General features: G+C 38.7%; 2 protein-coding genes across 2 annotated transcripts; one reads left to right on the top strand and one right to left on the bottom strand.

The window, feature by feature from the left end:
* Window positions 1-478: 478 nt before the first annotated feature.
* Window positions 479-3,729, top strand: fam177a1 (family with sequence similarity 177 member A1). Its single transcript, XM_052085865.1, has 5 exons — window positions 479-646; window positions 1,050-1,229; window positions 1,454-1,520; window positions 2,903-3,000; window positions 3,089-3,729. The coding sequence occupies exons 1-5, from the start codon at window positions 515-517 to the stop codon at window positions 3,302-3,304; spliced, it is 693 nt and encodes a 230-aa protein (XP_051941825.1). The 5' UTR covers window positions 479-514; the 3' UTR covers window positions 3,305-3,729.
* A 1,030-nt stretch (window positions 3,730-4,759) lies between these two features.
* Window positions 4,760-16,448, bottom strand: ppp2r3c (protein phosphatase 2, regulatory subunit B'', gamma). Its single transcript, XM_052085792.1, has 13 exons — window positions 16,232-16,448; window positions 16,017-16,141; window positions 15,622-15,726; window positions 15,079-15,191; window positions 13,823-13,920; window positions 12,283-12,353; window positions 10,073-10,205; window positions 9,182-9,237; window positions 8,600-8,675; window positions 8,255-8,391; window positions 6,455-6,592; window positions 6,253-6,312; window positions 4,760-6,178 (listed from the first exon to the last, which is right to left on the bottom strand). Exons 1-13 carry the CDS (start codon window positions 16,296-16,298, stop codon window positions 5,984-5,986), a joined length of 1,374 nt encoding a protein of 457 aa, XP_051941752.1. The 5' UTR covers window positions 16,299-16,448; the 3' UTR covers window positions 4,760-5,983.
* Between the last annotated feature and the right edge of the window lie 49 nt (window positions 16,449-16,497).

Here is a 16,497-nt window from a genome sequence, read left to right on the forward strand (position 1 = left end):
AGTAGAAGAAGAAGAAGAAGGCGGAGCGTACCCATAGACAAAATTTTCCAGTAAATTACCCTTTGCCTCTGAATTGTACGTTAACGGCGCCGCCCTTTTGAATGTGGCAATGTTTTGATGGATACAAATGACCCATTTCTTGCTGGTGTTGACCAACCTTGTGTGCGTGTTTGAGAAAGAGAGAGAGACCGACAGCGAGAGAGAGAGAGATGAACTGTACTGTGTAGACTGTTGCTGTATGAAGTTAGGTACATTTGCTGTCAATATAACAGTTGTCCCAAAACACATTTGTGGTACAGCTATATCGTTCAAAATAAATAAATAAATAGCTAAATAGATAGATAAATAAATTAATAAATAAAAGATTTTTTCGGCGCATATATGCCTCAAATATACGTTATGAACTAAGCCCCTCACTCTTCCCATGAATGGTTGCGGACCAATGTTTTTCGAGACAGTTTTGCCACAACAAATATGGCGGAGGTGCTTGAATCCAACTTGCATCTACTTGAATATGATATCTGTGTTTTCAATAAACAGTAACAACATCGAGGTTGCTCGAAGAACATTTCGTGATATGGCAGACTTGTCATTGTATTTAACTAATATAAACGTTTCATTGGGACGTACTATGGAAGGTAATAAGGTGAGTCCACGCAAGGCTTCGTTTTATGTTGTGGTTTCGTTTTTGATCGAAGTTGTTGTGTTTGTTGAAGATGTTGTGATTCACTTCCTTAGCTTGCGTTAGCCGTGTGAAAGCGTCCCGAATAATGTATATTGATCGTTTTAATGCCAGTTTGGGATGATTCGTCGTAAGTACAATTAATTCAAACCGTCATGACGTTTTTCCCCTCAGCTTTTTGTTGTGTTTTTGATTTTGCTTTGGTTTCGTTCTAGCCTACGTGGGCATATAACAAAGTGTTGCATATTTGAAACGTGGGACATAATGTCATCTGAGATTATTACAGTGAAATAAAAAGCTATTGCCATTGGTACCATAATAAAAGATAAACAGTACATAAATGGGGCTTGTGCATGTGCTTGTTAAGAGTCAAGACGTGGTGGAAGACTTCGAGAGAGTGGAGATGGGGGACTCAGGTGCGAGGCAGGGAAGGTTTAAGCTTCCCCGCAGGACCATCTACTTTGCTAGTGGCGAAACAATGGAGGAGTACAGTACTGACGAAGAGGAAGAGGAGCCTGTGGAGAAAAGGGTGGTTAATGTGGATACGGTAAGTCAGTACATGTCAATAAATTGCACTAAATGCATGTTGTTTGTGACACAACCACTGCTCTCTGTGCTTAGTTTTAGTCTGATTTGCCTCATAACATAAATGAATCGTATGCCATTGACTTGACATTTTTTTCTGTTTGTCTCTACTGGTGATCTTGTGAAAAAAAAGAAAACAGCCTAATGCCACTTTGTTCTAAGATTGTCCCCACGTTTGTTTTCCAGTCGAAACTGACATGGGGCCCATATTTTTGGTTCCACATGTGGAGAATGGCCACCTCAACTATCTCAGGTAACACGCCCCTTAAATAATGTCCACATGGACCTTTACATTTAACTACCATACTAGCAATCTGTACAGGGTGGATATACAAAAAGTTTACAGACCCCTGTTAGCCAGGTTTTAGTGGTAGTAAAAATGAAATAAAATAAATCAATTCATCATCAATTGAGGAAAACATGGCACAACAATGACATTGCTAAGAACTGGATGTACAATGCTAAGGAATTATTCCGCTAGAAGTAGTAGTAGAACACTGTTGAGGATGAAGTTTAGATCATATTTCCCCTTGGTTAATTAACAGCCCCCCAAGGGTTTTCTTGCCTCCACCACCTCGTAAAAGTCCCTGAAGGCTGTCAAGTGCCCTCGAAGAGGAACCCTAATCTCAAGATTTGTGGCCAGCAGCAGTGGTCTGTACTTTGTCATCATGTCAAGATCGAACTTTGCTTGACTTTCTTTGTTTCTGATTTTTACATAAGGGGAAGGACTGCCCGTCCCTAATTAACATACTATGCCTATATATATGTGTGACTGCATTTTTTCTACGCTTCCTGATGAAATCTGAGACTCACAGGAGCCCGAATCGATTCGTGTTGCTCTGTGATAAACTGAAGAAAAGACAACGTGGTGTTGGGCCTTCTTCCACCTTATAGAGAGATAAAAGAACCTGTGTCCAGGACCAAAAGCAAATTGACGGCTCCCATTCCTCAACAATAACCAAAATGATGAAACCCCACTCCCCCTTTTTTTTTTAACAAGGAGTGTGCATTGTATTGTATTGTATTGTATTGTATTGTATTTACATAAAAAGTGGCCACACTGATAGAATCCTCCCCTCCAAAAACTGAGTGTTGTCATAAAAACTGCGTGAAACAAAGTATTAGTTTGAGGGTGTGCATACATATGCAGTCGGATTATTGGTATGCTTTTTATATTTTCTTTTCAATGATTAGATTTTTTTTCATTTGAGTTGTGCAGAATGAAGGTTACATTCATGATGGATTTATATTATGATGATGATGATTATTAAAGGATTTATCTTGGTCTCATTTTTAAAATATTCCAAAAATGTGGAATTTGAACAGGGGTGGTTTGACTTTATATCCACTGTAACTATCTTAAGGTTCTTTCTCTGCAAACCTCCTCAAGTTTGGAGGTGTTGGAATGTCAGTGCTGGATGAAAGATTTGGGTCCGCACTGTCTGAGAATATAAATCTCCCAGTTTAGCCTTGTTGTATTGTGGAATTATTTTCAAAAAAAATGTTGCTTTAAAAAAATAGTTTTTAGAATGGTCAAAACGCGAACTAGAATCACCCTATTTCTGTCAAATCACAACCAGATGACTCTGAGACAATTTAGTCATATTTGTTTTGTGTTGTGTGTGTGTCCTTCAGTGTGTGACTACATGGGAGAGAAACTTGCTTCTCTTTTTGGTATTACCGCTCCTAAATACCAGTACGCCATCGACGAGTACTACCGTATTAAGAAAGAGGTAGGTGAAATCCACGTCAGACTTGTTATTGTTGGGTGACTAGCCTCACAGCGATTGAAGTATTTTACACGATGATGTGGTCCTGCAGCAGGAGGAAGAAGAGGAGGAGAACCGTCTGGCTGATGAGGCAGAGCATCAATTTGCAGAGCAACGAAAGAGTGAGAAGAAGGACCCGACTCCGGCAACCATTGAGCAGCCTGAAGCAATAGGAGCTTCTTTTGTCAATGTTTCTTTTGACCACGAGCCTGAAGCAGCTCTCAACACTTCGGACAACAACAGAGCACCTTGTCCTCTCCCCTCCTGACAACCGAAAACCTCTTTACTTGCGACGAGGATGAATGCTAATCTACTTATTTGTAATAATTATTCATTAATAATAATGTTATTTTTTTATGCTCGCATTTTGTTCAAACAGGATTCCGTTAACACGGTAGGAAAACTGGTTGATCTTACTGCATTGGCATCAGCGATTTGTCTAGAGCTTGATTTCTAAAAAAATAAAAATACATTTACCAACGGACTTTATTGACAAGGATAGCAGCAGCAGCAGGGTCTTTTAACACTATTCAAAGCAGCTGCAAAAATCCAGATTTGTTCTGTTTCAGATATTTCAGTGCCTATATGTTGTCTATGCATCTTGACTATATGATGTCATCCATTCATCCAATCCAGAGGATTTCAGTTTTTCCATCAGATTTTCATTTCAACATAATAAAACTGCTTCTGTCACTATTGTGTTCATCGTTTTGCCTCTAGTGACTGATAAAAAGCAATCGCAGTCCAATAATAGACTAAGGTAAGAAAACCATTATTTGTCTCAATGGAGAATTTCCCAATTTACAGCAGCAAAGTAATGAAAGGAAGAAAGTAGAAGAACAAAAAGTATAGGAGTTGCTGTAAAGGCAGCTACTCTCACGGCGCCAACTTTTAAGTCCTAACAAAATAATACAACACAACACAGACACAGTCATTCAATCTTAACCACTTTCACTAGTAGAGATTATGCCATTCTCTTAGGCTGCTGGATCTTTGATAAATGCGTTGAGCGTGAAATTAAGATAACGTGACGTGCATTATTTCAATTAACAAAAGACATGTATTTTATCAGGATTTAAAATGGCATTTTTCTCATACATCTGTTTGTGTTTGGCCCTGTTAGGCCCTCCTTCATTTAAGTTCCCATTCGTGCATTACAATATGAGAGCTTTCAAATTAATGCTATTTTCACTTTTTAGTTTTTATCCAAAAAAGTGGTGGATTTTAGATTTTATTTCACTGAAATATATGAAAGCTGGTGCTCCAGGTATTCTCCAGGCCTTCTCTTCATGACAAAATGGACCCTCTCAAATGATCATTTTTAAACCAAGGTAACCCTTTGATCAATCACATCTTGATCTTGATTTTAGATTGAAAGACATGGCTGAAAAAAAAGTTCACATTTGACACAAGTGATATTTCAAATGTTCAAACTGATTTTCAGAGCCAGCTCCACTGTCATCGTCCTCATTGACGTGCAGATGGTAGTCCTAGGTTTCGTAGTTTGTTTCAAGTGACCTTGAAGCTGTCCTCTCCCTCGCGGATACTTAACTGCCATAAGAGCTTGATTGAACTTCCATTTTTTGCTGCTACTAAGTCTGCCCGGTGCTGTTTGGTAATCATCAACTTGAAGCACAAGCACACAGATTGGGACTTTTCTCACCAGCACACATACATCGACCCATTCAGAGAGTGAACTTGATTTATACTTAAAAGACTGCAGCATTGTCAAGAAGGATATTTATTTAGGTAAATTCAGAAAGTGCATGTACTTTTATACAGTGAAAATGAGAAATATAGCTCAAGATCTAAATACATCTTGCCCAGAAGGATCAGAAGCCACAAAGCATTGAGGAGTGCAAACATCTAACACAGTTGTCCCCAACCATTGGTGTGCGGCACAGAGACAAAGAAAAAAAAAAGTTTCATTTTTTTGCAGCGCCTATATGTTAGTCTGTCGATGACCTCCCAAAGGTCAATACTGTATACGTAGGACTGGATTATTATGTGATTGAGAATCATGATATTACAGTGGCCAGCAGGGAGCCATGAGCATTTTTACTTGACCAGACACAGTGACCAGTAGCCAGTCCCGCTTGTTCTTCTTTTTTTTTTTTGGTTACAAAGTTGGAGACGTAAACAGAATGTAATAGTAAGAAGTAAAAAAATGACCGAATGTGCAGCTGAGCTATTCTGACAAGTCCATCACCATCGCTTGGGTGGCGGTTTTTCCACATTAACATGGAGTAAATGACATTTACAAAACATCTATCCACCCATTTTCCAATCCACTTTATCCTCACAAGGTTCGCGGGGGATGCTGGAGCCTATCCCAGCTGTCCTCGGGCAGTAGGCGGGGGACACCCTGAACCGGTTGCCAGCCAATCGCAGGGCACACAGAGACGAACAACCATCCACGCTCACAATCACACCTAGGGACAATTAAGAGTGTTCAATCAGCCTGCCATGCATGTTTTTGCAATGTGGGAGGAAACCGGAGTACCCGGAGAAAACCCACACAGCCCGGGGAGAACATGCAAACTCCACACAGGGAGGCGGGAGCTGGAATTGAACCGCTGCACTGTGAGGTCTACGCGCTAACCACTGGGCCGCCATTTATAAAACATTTCTTGGCAAATTCATTATTCCTATTCGGGCAATTTTCCCTGCCTTATTTCGTAAACTACATTTGTTGTACTGTTAAGTAGTAAATTGAAACCATTTTGTCTTTTCATCCTTTCCATTTTTTTTTTAAAAAGTAGTTAACGCACATAAAATGTTTAAGTACTCGAGTTACCTTCGTTTTCAGTTCATATGTTTTAAAACTGGTGATTTAAATGCAATAAAATGGCAGAGATGTTTTTTTAATAGCGTCACCCCTGTGGGAAAACATTCATTTGTGTGAACCATGGCAGAAATAAAGGCTGAGGACCAGTGATCATTTTGTTTAGGAGTCATCATTATTGGCTGTGTTTGTGCTGTCGCAGTCATTGGCAACAGGTGCCTCTCTGTTCTCATATGTCCAGAAACCATTGAGGTCAATCAGGATACTGGTGACCGTGTCACCCTGAGAACTGTTTACCAAGTCCTGGAGTGTGATCTTATAGGGGTCTTTAGGCTTCACCATGTCAAAGATCTCATCCTGGACAGAAAGTACTGTCAGAAATTCATTGACAGGAGCCAAAAAAAATGTTTGGGTTGTGTGTGAGACTTTACCTTGACATCCTGGAAGGAGACAGGCACTTGACAGTGCACTCTCATCTGATCCTGGATGGCCTAGCAACAAAACAAACAAGAAATGATCGTCTAAAATGCATGTTCACCAAATGAGATATGTGCAGATTTTGATAAATAGCATTTATATAAATAACATATTAACCATAAACGTTATTTGATTGCATTAGATTTTTTTTTTTACCCTGAAGAAATAGTTGAGGGAGAAGACATTGAGGTATCCTTGATTGTCCATGTCTAAAAGTTTAAAAATATACTGCAGCGCTGCTGGCTCCTTCTTGTTTTCCAAGGCCAGCACAAAATCTAAATATGTCTTGTAATCCTGATAAAAGAAAAAAAGTTGAACAAAACAATAACCAAGAAATTAGAATAATTCAAAATTCATCGTCATGCACAATTCAAGTTTTTCATATTGAAATGTGCTTACAAAGCAACCTGTCAAAGAAACCACGAACGAAGATTATGTTGATGAGGAGAGTTTAAATGTTTTGCGTTCCCTCGCAAACTTTGCATGGTAACGCAAAGTTTTTTTTTTCTTTTTTGCAAGGGACTGTAGCCTTCAGCGCAGTGGTTCTTAACTCATTCATCCCAGCCATTTTCACTGGAGCAACCGCCTCAATCACAGCATTCTTCTGGATTTTGACCGCTCTTGCAAGGCCCACAGAATATTTGGTTCTAATGCTATATAAACACGGAGCCTACCAAAATAAAGTTTGGACTCTCTTCTTTCAGCAGAAAAAAATGTTTTTCCATCCTTCAGCAATTGGCATTACAAAATGGCTAAGTTTCATGAAAATGGTGATTCCTGGGCAAAAAACTGAGAAAAAGAGCTTTTTGTAAAAGCATGCATTTCAAGCACGTGAGGCACCACTGCCACCTACTGGTCGCTTTTTTAAAACATGATTTACAATGCAAACGGCTAATTATCATTCACAGATTGCACCAGACCCTTCACCTCTCTATGACGCAAAAAAAAAAAAAGACTTGGACGTACAAGTATGTCCTTGGTAGGCAGGGCGGGCCTAATTTTAAAAAGACATACAAGTACGTCTTGTGTAATGAAAAAGTTAACCTGGGTTCGATTGAACCCCAGGGGTCCGGTGAATCGGTCTCAGGGGTTCAACGAAGCCTCTGCCATGGAGGTTACGACACACCCAACTCAACATGTCATTTAGTTATGACACACCCGCTTGGCCATCACTGGCTGCAGATGATCAAATTACATGGCTTGTCCAATCAGTGCTGCAGAAAATTTTGTTCGCTCAGTAGTCAACGTGTGAGTATCGTGATAGTACGTCATGTGATTAAAAAAAAAAAGTCTTAATACATGCTAACCATGTCTAGCAAAGAAAGAAAGTGGCCAGGCGAATCTGTACAACATGGATTCACATGCGTCATGGAACGTGATGGGACTCAGCATGATTTATCTGCATGATTTGTCATGCAAGTTGAGCAACTCTAGTCTCGCACCGGCAAAACTAAAGGAACTTTCTTGAATCAGATTTTTATTTTTCAGTCATGAAGGGTTCGGTGAATGTGCATATGAACTGGTTGGGTTCGGTACCTCTAACAAGGTTAAGAACCACTGCTCTAGCGCGTGCCGGTATGAGGGATGACAGTCCGCTTCAGATGTCTTTTGCTTATTTGAAACCCGTGCTTAATATCTAGAGCAGATTTTATGTCTTTGGCCAATTTCAAAATAAAATTCAGTTAAACTCACCCATGGGTGAAAAAAATGTTCTATCTTTGTTACTTTCATTTACCCGCACGATGAACTGGAAGTACAGAAATGAGCGTTGCAAAAAAAAAAAAAAAAAAAAAAAAAAAGTTTTACGTGGGAACGCAAAAATATGTGAGCGGCGGCAAGACTTTGCGAGGGAACGGAAAGTTTTTTTTTCATGTCACTTTAGGAGCTCTATACTTTAATGTGTATGAATGGCCCAATAAATAAATACATACATAAATAAGAGTCCAAGAAATGTACCATTTCTCCATCGTAAGTGAGGCATTCCTGAAACACTCGCTCAAGGAAGACTGAGGTGAGCGTGGCTGTGCCATAGCGTGACAGCTCCTCCTTGCTCAGCATCCCGTTATGGTCCTTATCCAGGTTGAGGTACTGCCCTGTCACACAAAGACAAAAATGACAGTGAATATAGGCATAAAAGCCAGGATGTATATTGACCTGATTCTCCACCATAACATCGAAACGACTTTGTTTTGAAAGGCCACTGAATACAATGTAATGCATACATACTGTATTTCCATACAAAATTCAAACATCGGACATAAATAATTTGTGAGATAATAAAAAACGCAGATGCTCACTCACCGTACACTCTAAGAGCTGAAGGTGCCGAGAACCAGTTGGAGTCTTGACTCTCTTTCGACAACTCCTCATCTCTTAACTGGAAAGACAGAAGGACAGGCAAGTGAAACCGCAATTCGTGAGAAAAATATACACATTGCAAGAAAAACGAGCCAGAATCAGTTGGACTTCTACATGTGCTGTCACCTTCATCTCAGTCATAACAATTGACAGACTACTCTGACACGATTTCCAGGCTTTTTACGGAACAAACATTGTCAACATGATTAGCATTGTCAAAATCAGCCATCGCAATTTGTTTTGTGTTTCATATCTCACATTGCAAATGCTAAAGATATCTGTTTTACAAACGAATTTTTTAAATTTATTATATTCACATTTATTTATTTATTTTTTCACATGCAAACCTTCCGTAAATCAGACCATTGGGAGTTTTGAGTTGTCTATTGCATTGACTAATGTTAACCATGAATCCCCCGCAGTTAAGATTTGTGAGCTTGCGTGAAGCTGAAAAACACCCTGACTTGGTTGCCAACCAATCGCAGGGCACACACAAAAATTAAAAAGAAAAAAAACCCAGTTTACCTCTAATAAATCATCCAGAAAACTGCAAGCCAAGATGTCCTGGATTTTAATCTTTCCTGAAAAAGAAAAATATCAGTACCTTGAGGATAGAAAGAAAACACACGGGTTTTCTTCATTTCAATTGTTGTTTCAGTTAGCTCTTAAAGGGAATATATTTGTGATGTTTTAGTCCTCCTGGTAAATTATTTTAAAAACATGATCGCTATTGCATCAACGTATTTCTTTTACTGTATAATGTTCTGCTGCAGTTGCTTCAAAAGACAGGGAAGCTTCTTTTTCTTTGCTTTAATTGTTCATTTTTACACTTTCATGTACCATATTTTCCACACTATAAGGCGCACCTAAAAGCATTCAATTTTCTCAAAACCCAACAGTGCACCCTATAATCCGATGCACCTAATATAAAGAGATGCATTTTATGGCCGGTGCGACTTTTACTCATGAGCGACTTCGAGTCTGGAAAGTACGCTATGTGCCGTGTATGTGATGTGGTAGCACATTCTTCAAAGCCGTTTGGCCCTAGTGTAGCTGGACAGAATCGGGCCTACGTACACAATCTGTATTGACTTTTTGTGTAATTGCGTGGCGAAAAGAGCTCAGCTAACATTTGGCACGACTCTCGTATCCTCGTTTAGCAAATGTTTAGTGCATCTTGTCAACAATGGAGCTATTTCCGTGTTTGTTCAAACATGCCTGCCTCCGGGTTGCATCTGTGATTGGCTGGAAATTTCACAGAACTTACCGGTATACTGAGCGATGAAAGCTATTTTGAATTAAATAGATAGATAAATAGGAAATTCTATATATGACACATATTGTAGCGACAGTTTTATAAATGATTCAAATTAAGTTTCTGATGATACATATATCTGGCTAAAAATAGTGTCTCACCAGTACGAAGCGGGTCAAGGAAAAAGAAAAACTTGCGGACAGCAGTACAGACATAAAAAGAGTAAAAAGACTTCTCCAGTCCATCCAGCTGAGGTAGTGTGGGGATCAACTCCAAAATATAGTTCTCCAGATCCTACAAAAATAAATAATAAGTAATAAATCAACCAATCAATAAAAAAATCAGTCTTTTTATATTATTATTATTATTATTATTACTACTATTATCCATCCATTCAATTCTTCATGGCTTATTAGGGTCGCAGGTTAACTCAAGCCTCACATTCACACCTAGACAATTTAGAGCAGGGATGTGATGGATTGATGATTTTTAGTAATCATACATTCACATATTATTGATTATTGAATGATTATGCTTCCAAAGAAGAACACTTATGCTTGCAATCATTAATTGACTGCGCCTACAATGAAGAACGCTTCTGCTTTTAATAAAGATATATTCTTCATTATGTACTCACGTTTTCTCTATTATTTACTCACTTTTATAATCAAGAATACTTGGTATACTGTGTGGAAGGTTAGGGACGCAACCACCTTTCCGAGGACGTGGTTGGGAAGAGATAAGTGTTAAGACTAAACAGTGAGCAAGGGTGAACAGTGAATGGAGCCATTGACACCAGCTGCGATGTGATGTTTTTGTGACAATTGCACATATGTACGTAATTTGCACTCACATACACACACATAGTCAAACAAGTTCAGTGTGTGTTCAACAGCCCCCACCCTTTAGGTTGGACACACCTATGTAGTAGTTTTCCCAATAAATGAGGAGGTGAAGGGGGAGATCGTTAGGGTGACGTGCCGAGAATTGAAACCGAACGCTTCTCCTCGTTCCCTCCTGGTACCAGAATTGAGTCTCCTGTCTCCTCGTTGTGTTTTATTCCTGAGTGTCAAATTGGACCAACCTGACAGGGTGTCAAACTCATTTTGGTCCTGGGCCACATTGTAGTTACGGTTTCACTGAGAGGGCCATGATGAATTTAATCTAAAACCGTAAAAAAAGGTTAATCGCATCCACATATTACATGTTTGGTATATTAAGATATTTTGTGATGTTTCCTTTAACCAATGTATATCTTCTCAGAGGTAAACTCTTGAACCTGCTTTGGAATGATTGCAAGTGAGATAAACCCTTTGGCTTGAACCTGCTTTGGAATAATTGCAAGTAAAGGATTACAAATAAGATAAACCCTTTGGAATGCTTTTAAATGATCACAAGTGAGATAAACTCTTGAACCTGCTTTGGAATAATTGCAAGTAAATAATTACAAGTCCGTGCCACTTGGTTACATAACAAACAGTGTGGCGTAGGAAGGGATGAGAATGGCCACTCACCCCTCCCGATGCACACACTTTAGAGGATAAAAGGATGGGAGCGATGCTACTTCATCAGAGTCGGCTACGGGTTTACGTACGAACGCCTAGCTCGTATTGAAGCTCACTCTGCTGAGGGTGTTGGCTCTCCACCCTACTGGCACACGGTAAGAGTTCTTTAGCTTCATACAACTTGTTTGAACTGTGTTATCATTTCTGTGTGGGACCAATAAAGTGCCTATTGTTGGTAGCCAGAAGTGTCTTGTCGTTATTTCTGAGTGCCTATCTCCGACGATCCTTTATAAAACTTGATATTCATTCAAATTGAGTATCAGAAGTGTTTCAAAACAATGTTCAGTGCACAATTAATTGGTGAATATCTAGTTTTGAAATCAAAGATCAATCCCAGATACTTGTTTTTTTCCCAAGACTTAAGGTAAAAAAAAAAAGAAAAGAAAAGGGGGTCTAGAATTGGCTGGTACTGAATGAGTTAAGAACCACTGTTCTATGTTATGATGGATTACATTTGACAATTTGAAATTTTGGTCCAGACTTGAGCAAGCATCATGGACAAGTTGACATGCTCGATTTGCTCTCATGGGCCACACAAAATGATATGGTGGGCCAGATCTGGCCCCCGGGCCTTGAGTTTGACACCTGTGATTTATAGTCTTCAATTAACCTAATGTACATGTTTTGGGAATGTGGAAGGAAACCTGGAGAAGACCCATGCAAGCACAGGAAGAACATGCAAACTCCACACAGGAAGGCTGGAGCGGAGATTTGAACTCAGCCACCGCACTGCCTATGATTGTTGTCATTATGTTTTAATGGTAATAGACCGCTCTATCACTAAGAATTAAAGAGGAAATACTTACAGACTCTCTGAGGAAGCCCTGTCCCGCCACATCATAGAGACTCAGGCCAATCCGGGTCTGATGAAGCCACACTGGACACAATTTGGTGATTTAGTTCTTCCATTCAATGATCCACACAATAAGGATATATCAAGTTGGGTCTTAACCTATCATACAATCACTAACTTAAACGACAGAAGCAGTTATTTTGTTTGTGAAGCTACTTTCCATAAATTATGGATGAAGACACATGAGATGGACTCAAAGACTGCTGACACAGTAGGACATTTCAAACCCGGACACGAAAAAAACTCAATCAAAATATAGTAAACGTTAACTACAATTATCTGAATAATGTGGACTTTCGATTAATCTAAAGCTGAACTTTGTGAAGAAGAATAATGAGGGTGAAATCACTTTGTTATTTTACTGTTTTCGAGAAAAAGTACTCTGAACATTTTTTGGGGGGGTTGCTACTTTGTCAGGATTAAAAAAAAAAATCATCTTCTGGAAATGAAGTTATATTTTTCAGTTTAGCACGAAATTTAAAAAAAAAAATACTGTGGGGGGGGGGGGGGGGAGAGAGAGAGAGAGAGAGAGAGAGAGAGAGAGAGAGAGAGAGAGAGAGAGAGAGAGAGAGAGAGAGAGAGAGAGAGAGAGAGAGAGAGAGAGAGAGAGAGAGAGAGAGAGAGAGAGAGAGAGAGAGAGAGAGAGAGAGAGAGAGAGAGAGAGAGATAGATAGATAACGGCGGCCCAGTAGTCCAGTGGTTAGCACGTCGACTTCACAGTGCAGAGGTACCGGGTTCAATTCTAGCTCCGGCCTCCCTGTGTGTTGCGGGCCTGCGTGGGTTTTCTCCAGGTACTCCGTTTTCCTCCCACATTCCAAAAACATGCGTGGCAGGCTGATTGAACACTCTAAAATTGTCCCTAGGTGTGGATGTGAGCGTGGATGGTTGTTTGTCTCTGCGTGCCCTGCGATTGGCTGGCAACCGATTCAGGGTGTCCCCTGCCTCCTGCCCAAAGACAGCTGGGATAGGCTCCAGCGACGCTCGTGAGGATCAAGCGGTTCAGAAAATGGATGGTTGGATATATATATATAACGAATTATTATGCCTTCCATCCTGGAAATGACACCTTTATTCTCTCAAAAAAGGAGTATTAAGGTTCTTGGTCTTGAAAAAAAAAAAATTGAAATTTATTCATGAGCTTTTCCTTGGCCCAAAGCTAAGGTAGTCTCCATGTGTACATATACGCTACATTTTTTTCTTTATTGTTTTTACACGATCGATCATAAAAATATATTGCAAATTATTTGGACCACAATTTGACAACCACTGAATCAAGAAAGATAGAAACAAATATTGACCAATGCATACGTATGCTCTTATGGAGGGATGAGGAAGCCTGGAAGCTATCAGCGATGTTACTTTAGGCAGATTATAGGTACACTGTTGTCACGCTGCATTAAAATGACTAAAAGATTTCATTGTTTTTGTTCCTGGCAGCAACATCAACATCTAAGAATTGAAAACAAATTGAAGTCATGATGAGAAACTTATACCTTTCCTCATGATGTAATTGAAGAACTGCATGATCGAGATCCTGCCGTAGGGGTCGCTGTGGAGCAGTTTGGCATACACTCTGGCTGTGAAGAATTTGCTGATGGAAAAAAAAAGGGGGCAATTGATTATTTATTCTTGGTGCAATGATCTTAGGTATCCTGCTTGTAGGGAAAATTTTATTACTCCAGCTAAACATTAGCAGAGATGTTCAGGTAAACACTGAATATAAAACAAATGAGACATACAATACTATACGAGGTCTGAGGCTAACACTTGCTTTGCAGTTTTAATAACCCTTTTCAAAGCAGTTTTTGACATAGGGAAAAAATAATACTGTAACAATTAGCTGGAATATGCCCGTCCACCAAAAAAAAAAAAAAAAAGAGCAAGGAAGTCTCCAAAACAATTTTCATGAGACAGAGGATGTGGATCAAAGTGTATATATATATATATATATATATATATATATATATATATATATATATATATATATATATATATATATATATATATATATATATATATATATATATATATATATATATATATAAAATAAACAGACATTTATTTTCACTGTTTGAGTCACTATGGCAAGAAGTAGAACAGTCAATCCCCTGACATTTACAAGTCAACAACAACAGTCAACAGTGTTTATAGAGCACTTTCAAACAGCCATCGCTGCATACAAAGTGCTGTACATGGAGCGATTTAACATACACAATAAACAGTAAGACGAAATGGTACAAAGCACCAAGCAGTAAAATCATGCTGAGTCGAACGCCAAAGAATACAAGTGGGTTTTGAGGAGGGCTTTAAAGATGGGCAGCGAGGAGACTTGCCGAATGTAATGTATCGCCATCTAGTTAGAGGAAAATTGATTCTGCAAATTTTTGTTTAATTTTATTTATATTAAAATACGTCTTGGGCCATAAATGTGCTTGATTAGTCCAGCTAGTTTCCACATTAGTAGTATTTATTGCACTTCAGATTAAGTCAATGAATCCCAATGTTTGTGTGCGATAAGTAGGACAGTTAAATGTGTGTCTTGGCTCAATAAATGTTCGACACCAACATAATTCAAACCAACCAAATACAAGAGCTGTATCAAAAACTGTCTGTATATTGAATTAACAATAGCTTCATAACAGTTAATAAGAGAGTGTTTTTTTTTAACCTTAGTTAAAAAAAAAAAAAATGAATTAACACAGGTCCATGCTTGTCAGCTGCTACTTAACTACTGTTTCCTTGAACTTACTTGCACTTGGGCCCAGCCAGGTCACCCACCTCGAGATAGGCTTCGTAACTGATCATGGCCTCTTCACTATTCACTGGAGGCACTTGGTGCTTCTCAAGCAGAAACCACAAATTCTACAGAGAGACAGGTGGGCAAACAGAGGAATTTTAAAAAATGGGTATAACTTTTATGTATCAATTTTAAGGGAATGCATGGTGTACAGTCAGACAAAAAAAAAATATGTTCTATTTTTTTAGCATGACTGTAGACTTAAATTTGATTGAAAAAAAATCATCCACATGCATTGGAAGCAGTGTAGCCAAAAGAAACAATACGAAATAAAAAAAAATACACTGTTAGTTAGTTTTAGAATTTAAGTTCAAGGTTTGGGGAAAATGCCAGGGCGTGTTGATAAGACTTTTTGTAACAGCCCATTATTTTATAAGAGTGAGTTCAGTTTGAAATGCCTGTTTTATTACAAGTGGTCTAAATATATGCATTTCGGATTGTAAATATTGGCCATTTGAAATGTTTTTAGAAGCAATGTGAGTCAATGTGTACTACCTGGAGTTCCTCATGGTCCAACAGTTCTCTGCTCTTCCTCTGCAGGAAGACCGCTCTAGACTCTTCTCTCAGTTTCTGGAGTAAAACTTCATCTTCAGCTGGTAGCTGTCAATTAACACCAAAACTCGTTTTTAAAATAAAATTGCAATGTGTCCTAGTTAGTAATAATGTAGTAATTAAGTCATATATAAATCAGGATGTATTGTATTGTATAATTAAGAATGAAACATATAACTCATTATCTGAGCTCCTATGTAAGAATCCAAGTTAAAGGTATTTAAACGTGCATCTGCCACCTCTCCCTAAAAAATAAAGAAATAATTTCCCGCGGATGAACATTTTTTCATATTAGATAGACGTCCACGAATACAATTGTGAGCAAGGTGATTTGATACCCTAAAGTAGAATCGAGGAATGTTCTTGTAGGATTTGTTTTTGTCACTTCCGCCCTTCCATTCAGAATAATATTTGCTGAACAGATCCATTTCTTCAGATTTCTTTTCTTCTTGGCTCCTTTCATCTGGACAGCAACAAAAACAGTCGAGAAAAATTAAATTGATCGTTCACCGAAATGAAACATAAACTAGCCTAAGTTAGCATTATCACTTACCTCGGTTTGCGTTTGCTAGCCTCCTTTTTAAAATATCCGACCAATCAGCCCAATTTTTTTTCGCCATGATTGTTTTCAAAAGTTTGCAAAACTACATCCAGATTTTCTTTAACAATTCAGTAGTCGAAATCATCGTATTCAGAAATTTGCAAGAGGACATCAGGAGATGAGTTGTATTTAACTGTGCTTCCTGATAAGTTACGTTTTTCAAAATAAATGTACATTTTCAAGTACAGTACTGTATTACTAAAGCTAGGGAATTGAGA

This window comes from Hippocampus zosterae, chromosome 14 (genome assembly GCF_025434085.1).
Source record: "Hippocampus zosterae strain Florida chromosome 14, ASM2543408v3, whole genome shotgun sequence".
Classification (NCBI taxonomy): Eukaryota; Metazoa; Chordata; class Actinopteri; order Syngnathiformes; family Syngnathidae; genus Hippocampus; species Hippocampus zosterae.

Bases quoted from the DNA above. Each gene is read 5' to 3' on its own strand.
- fam177a1 (XM_052085865.1), top strand. From the start codon at position 515: ATGATATCTGTGTTTTCAATAAACAGTAACAACATCGAGGTTGCTCGA. The intron at 647-1,049 runs GTGAGTCCACGC...GTGCTTGTTAAG, and splicing joins GTACTATGGAAGGTAATAAG to AGTCAAGACGTGGTGGAAGA. The intron at 1,230-1,453 runs GTAAGTCAGTAC...TTTGTTTTCCAG, and splicing joins GGGTGGTTAATGTGGATACG to TCGAAACTGACATGGGGCCC.
- ppp2r3c (XM_052085792.1), bottom strand. From the start codon at position 16,298: ATGGCGAAAAAAAATTGGGCTGATTGGTCGGATATTTTAAAAAGGAGG. The intron at 9,238-10,072 runs GTGAGACACTAT...TTTCTTTTTCAG, and splicing joins CCTTGACCCGCTTCGTACTG to GAAAGATTAAAATCCAGGAC. The intron at 6,179-6,252 runs GTAAAGTCTCAC...CTTTCTGTCCAG, and splicing joins TCTCCTTCCAGGATGTCAAG to GATGAGATCTTTGACATGGT.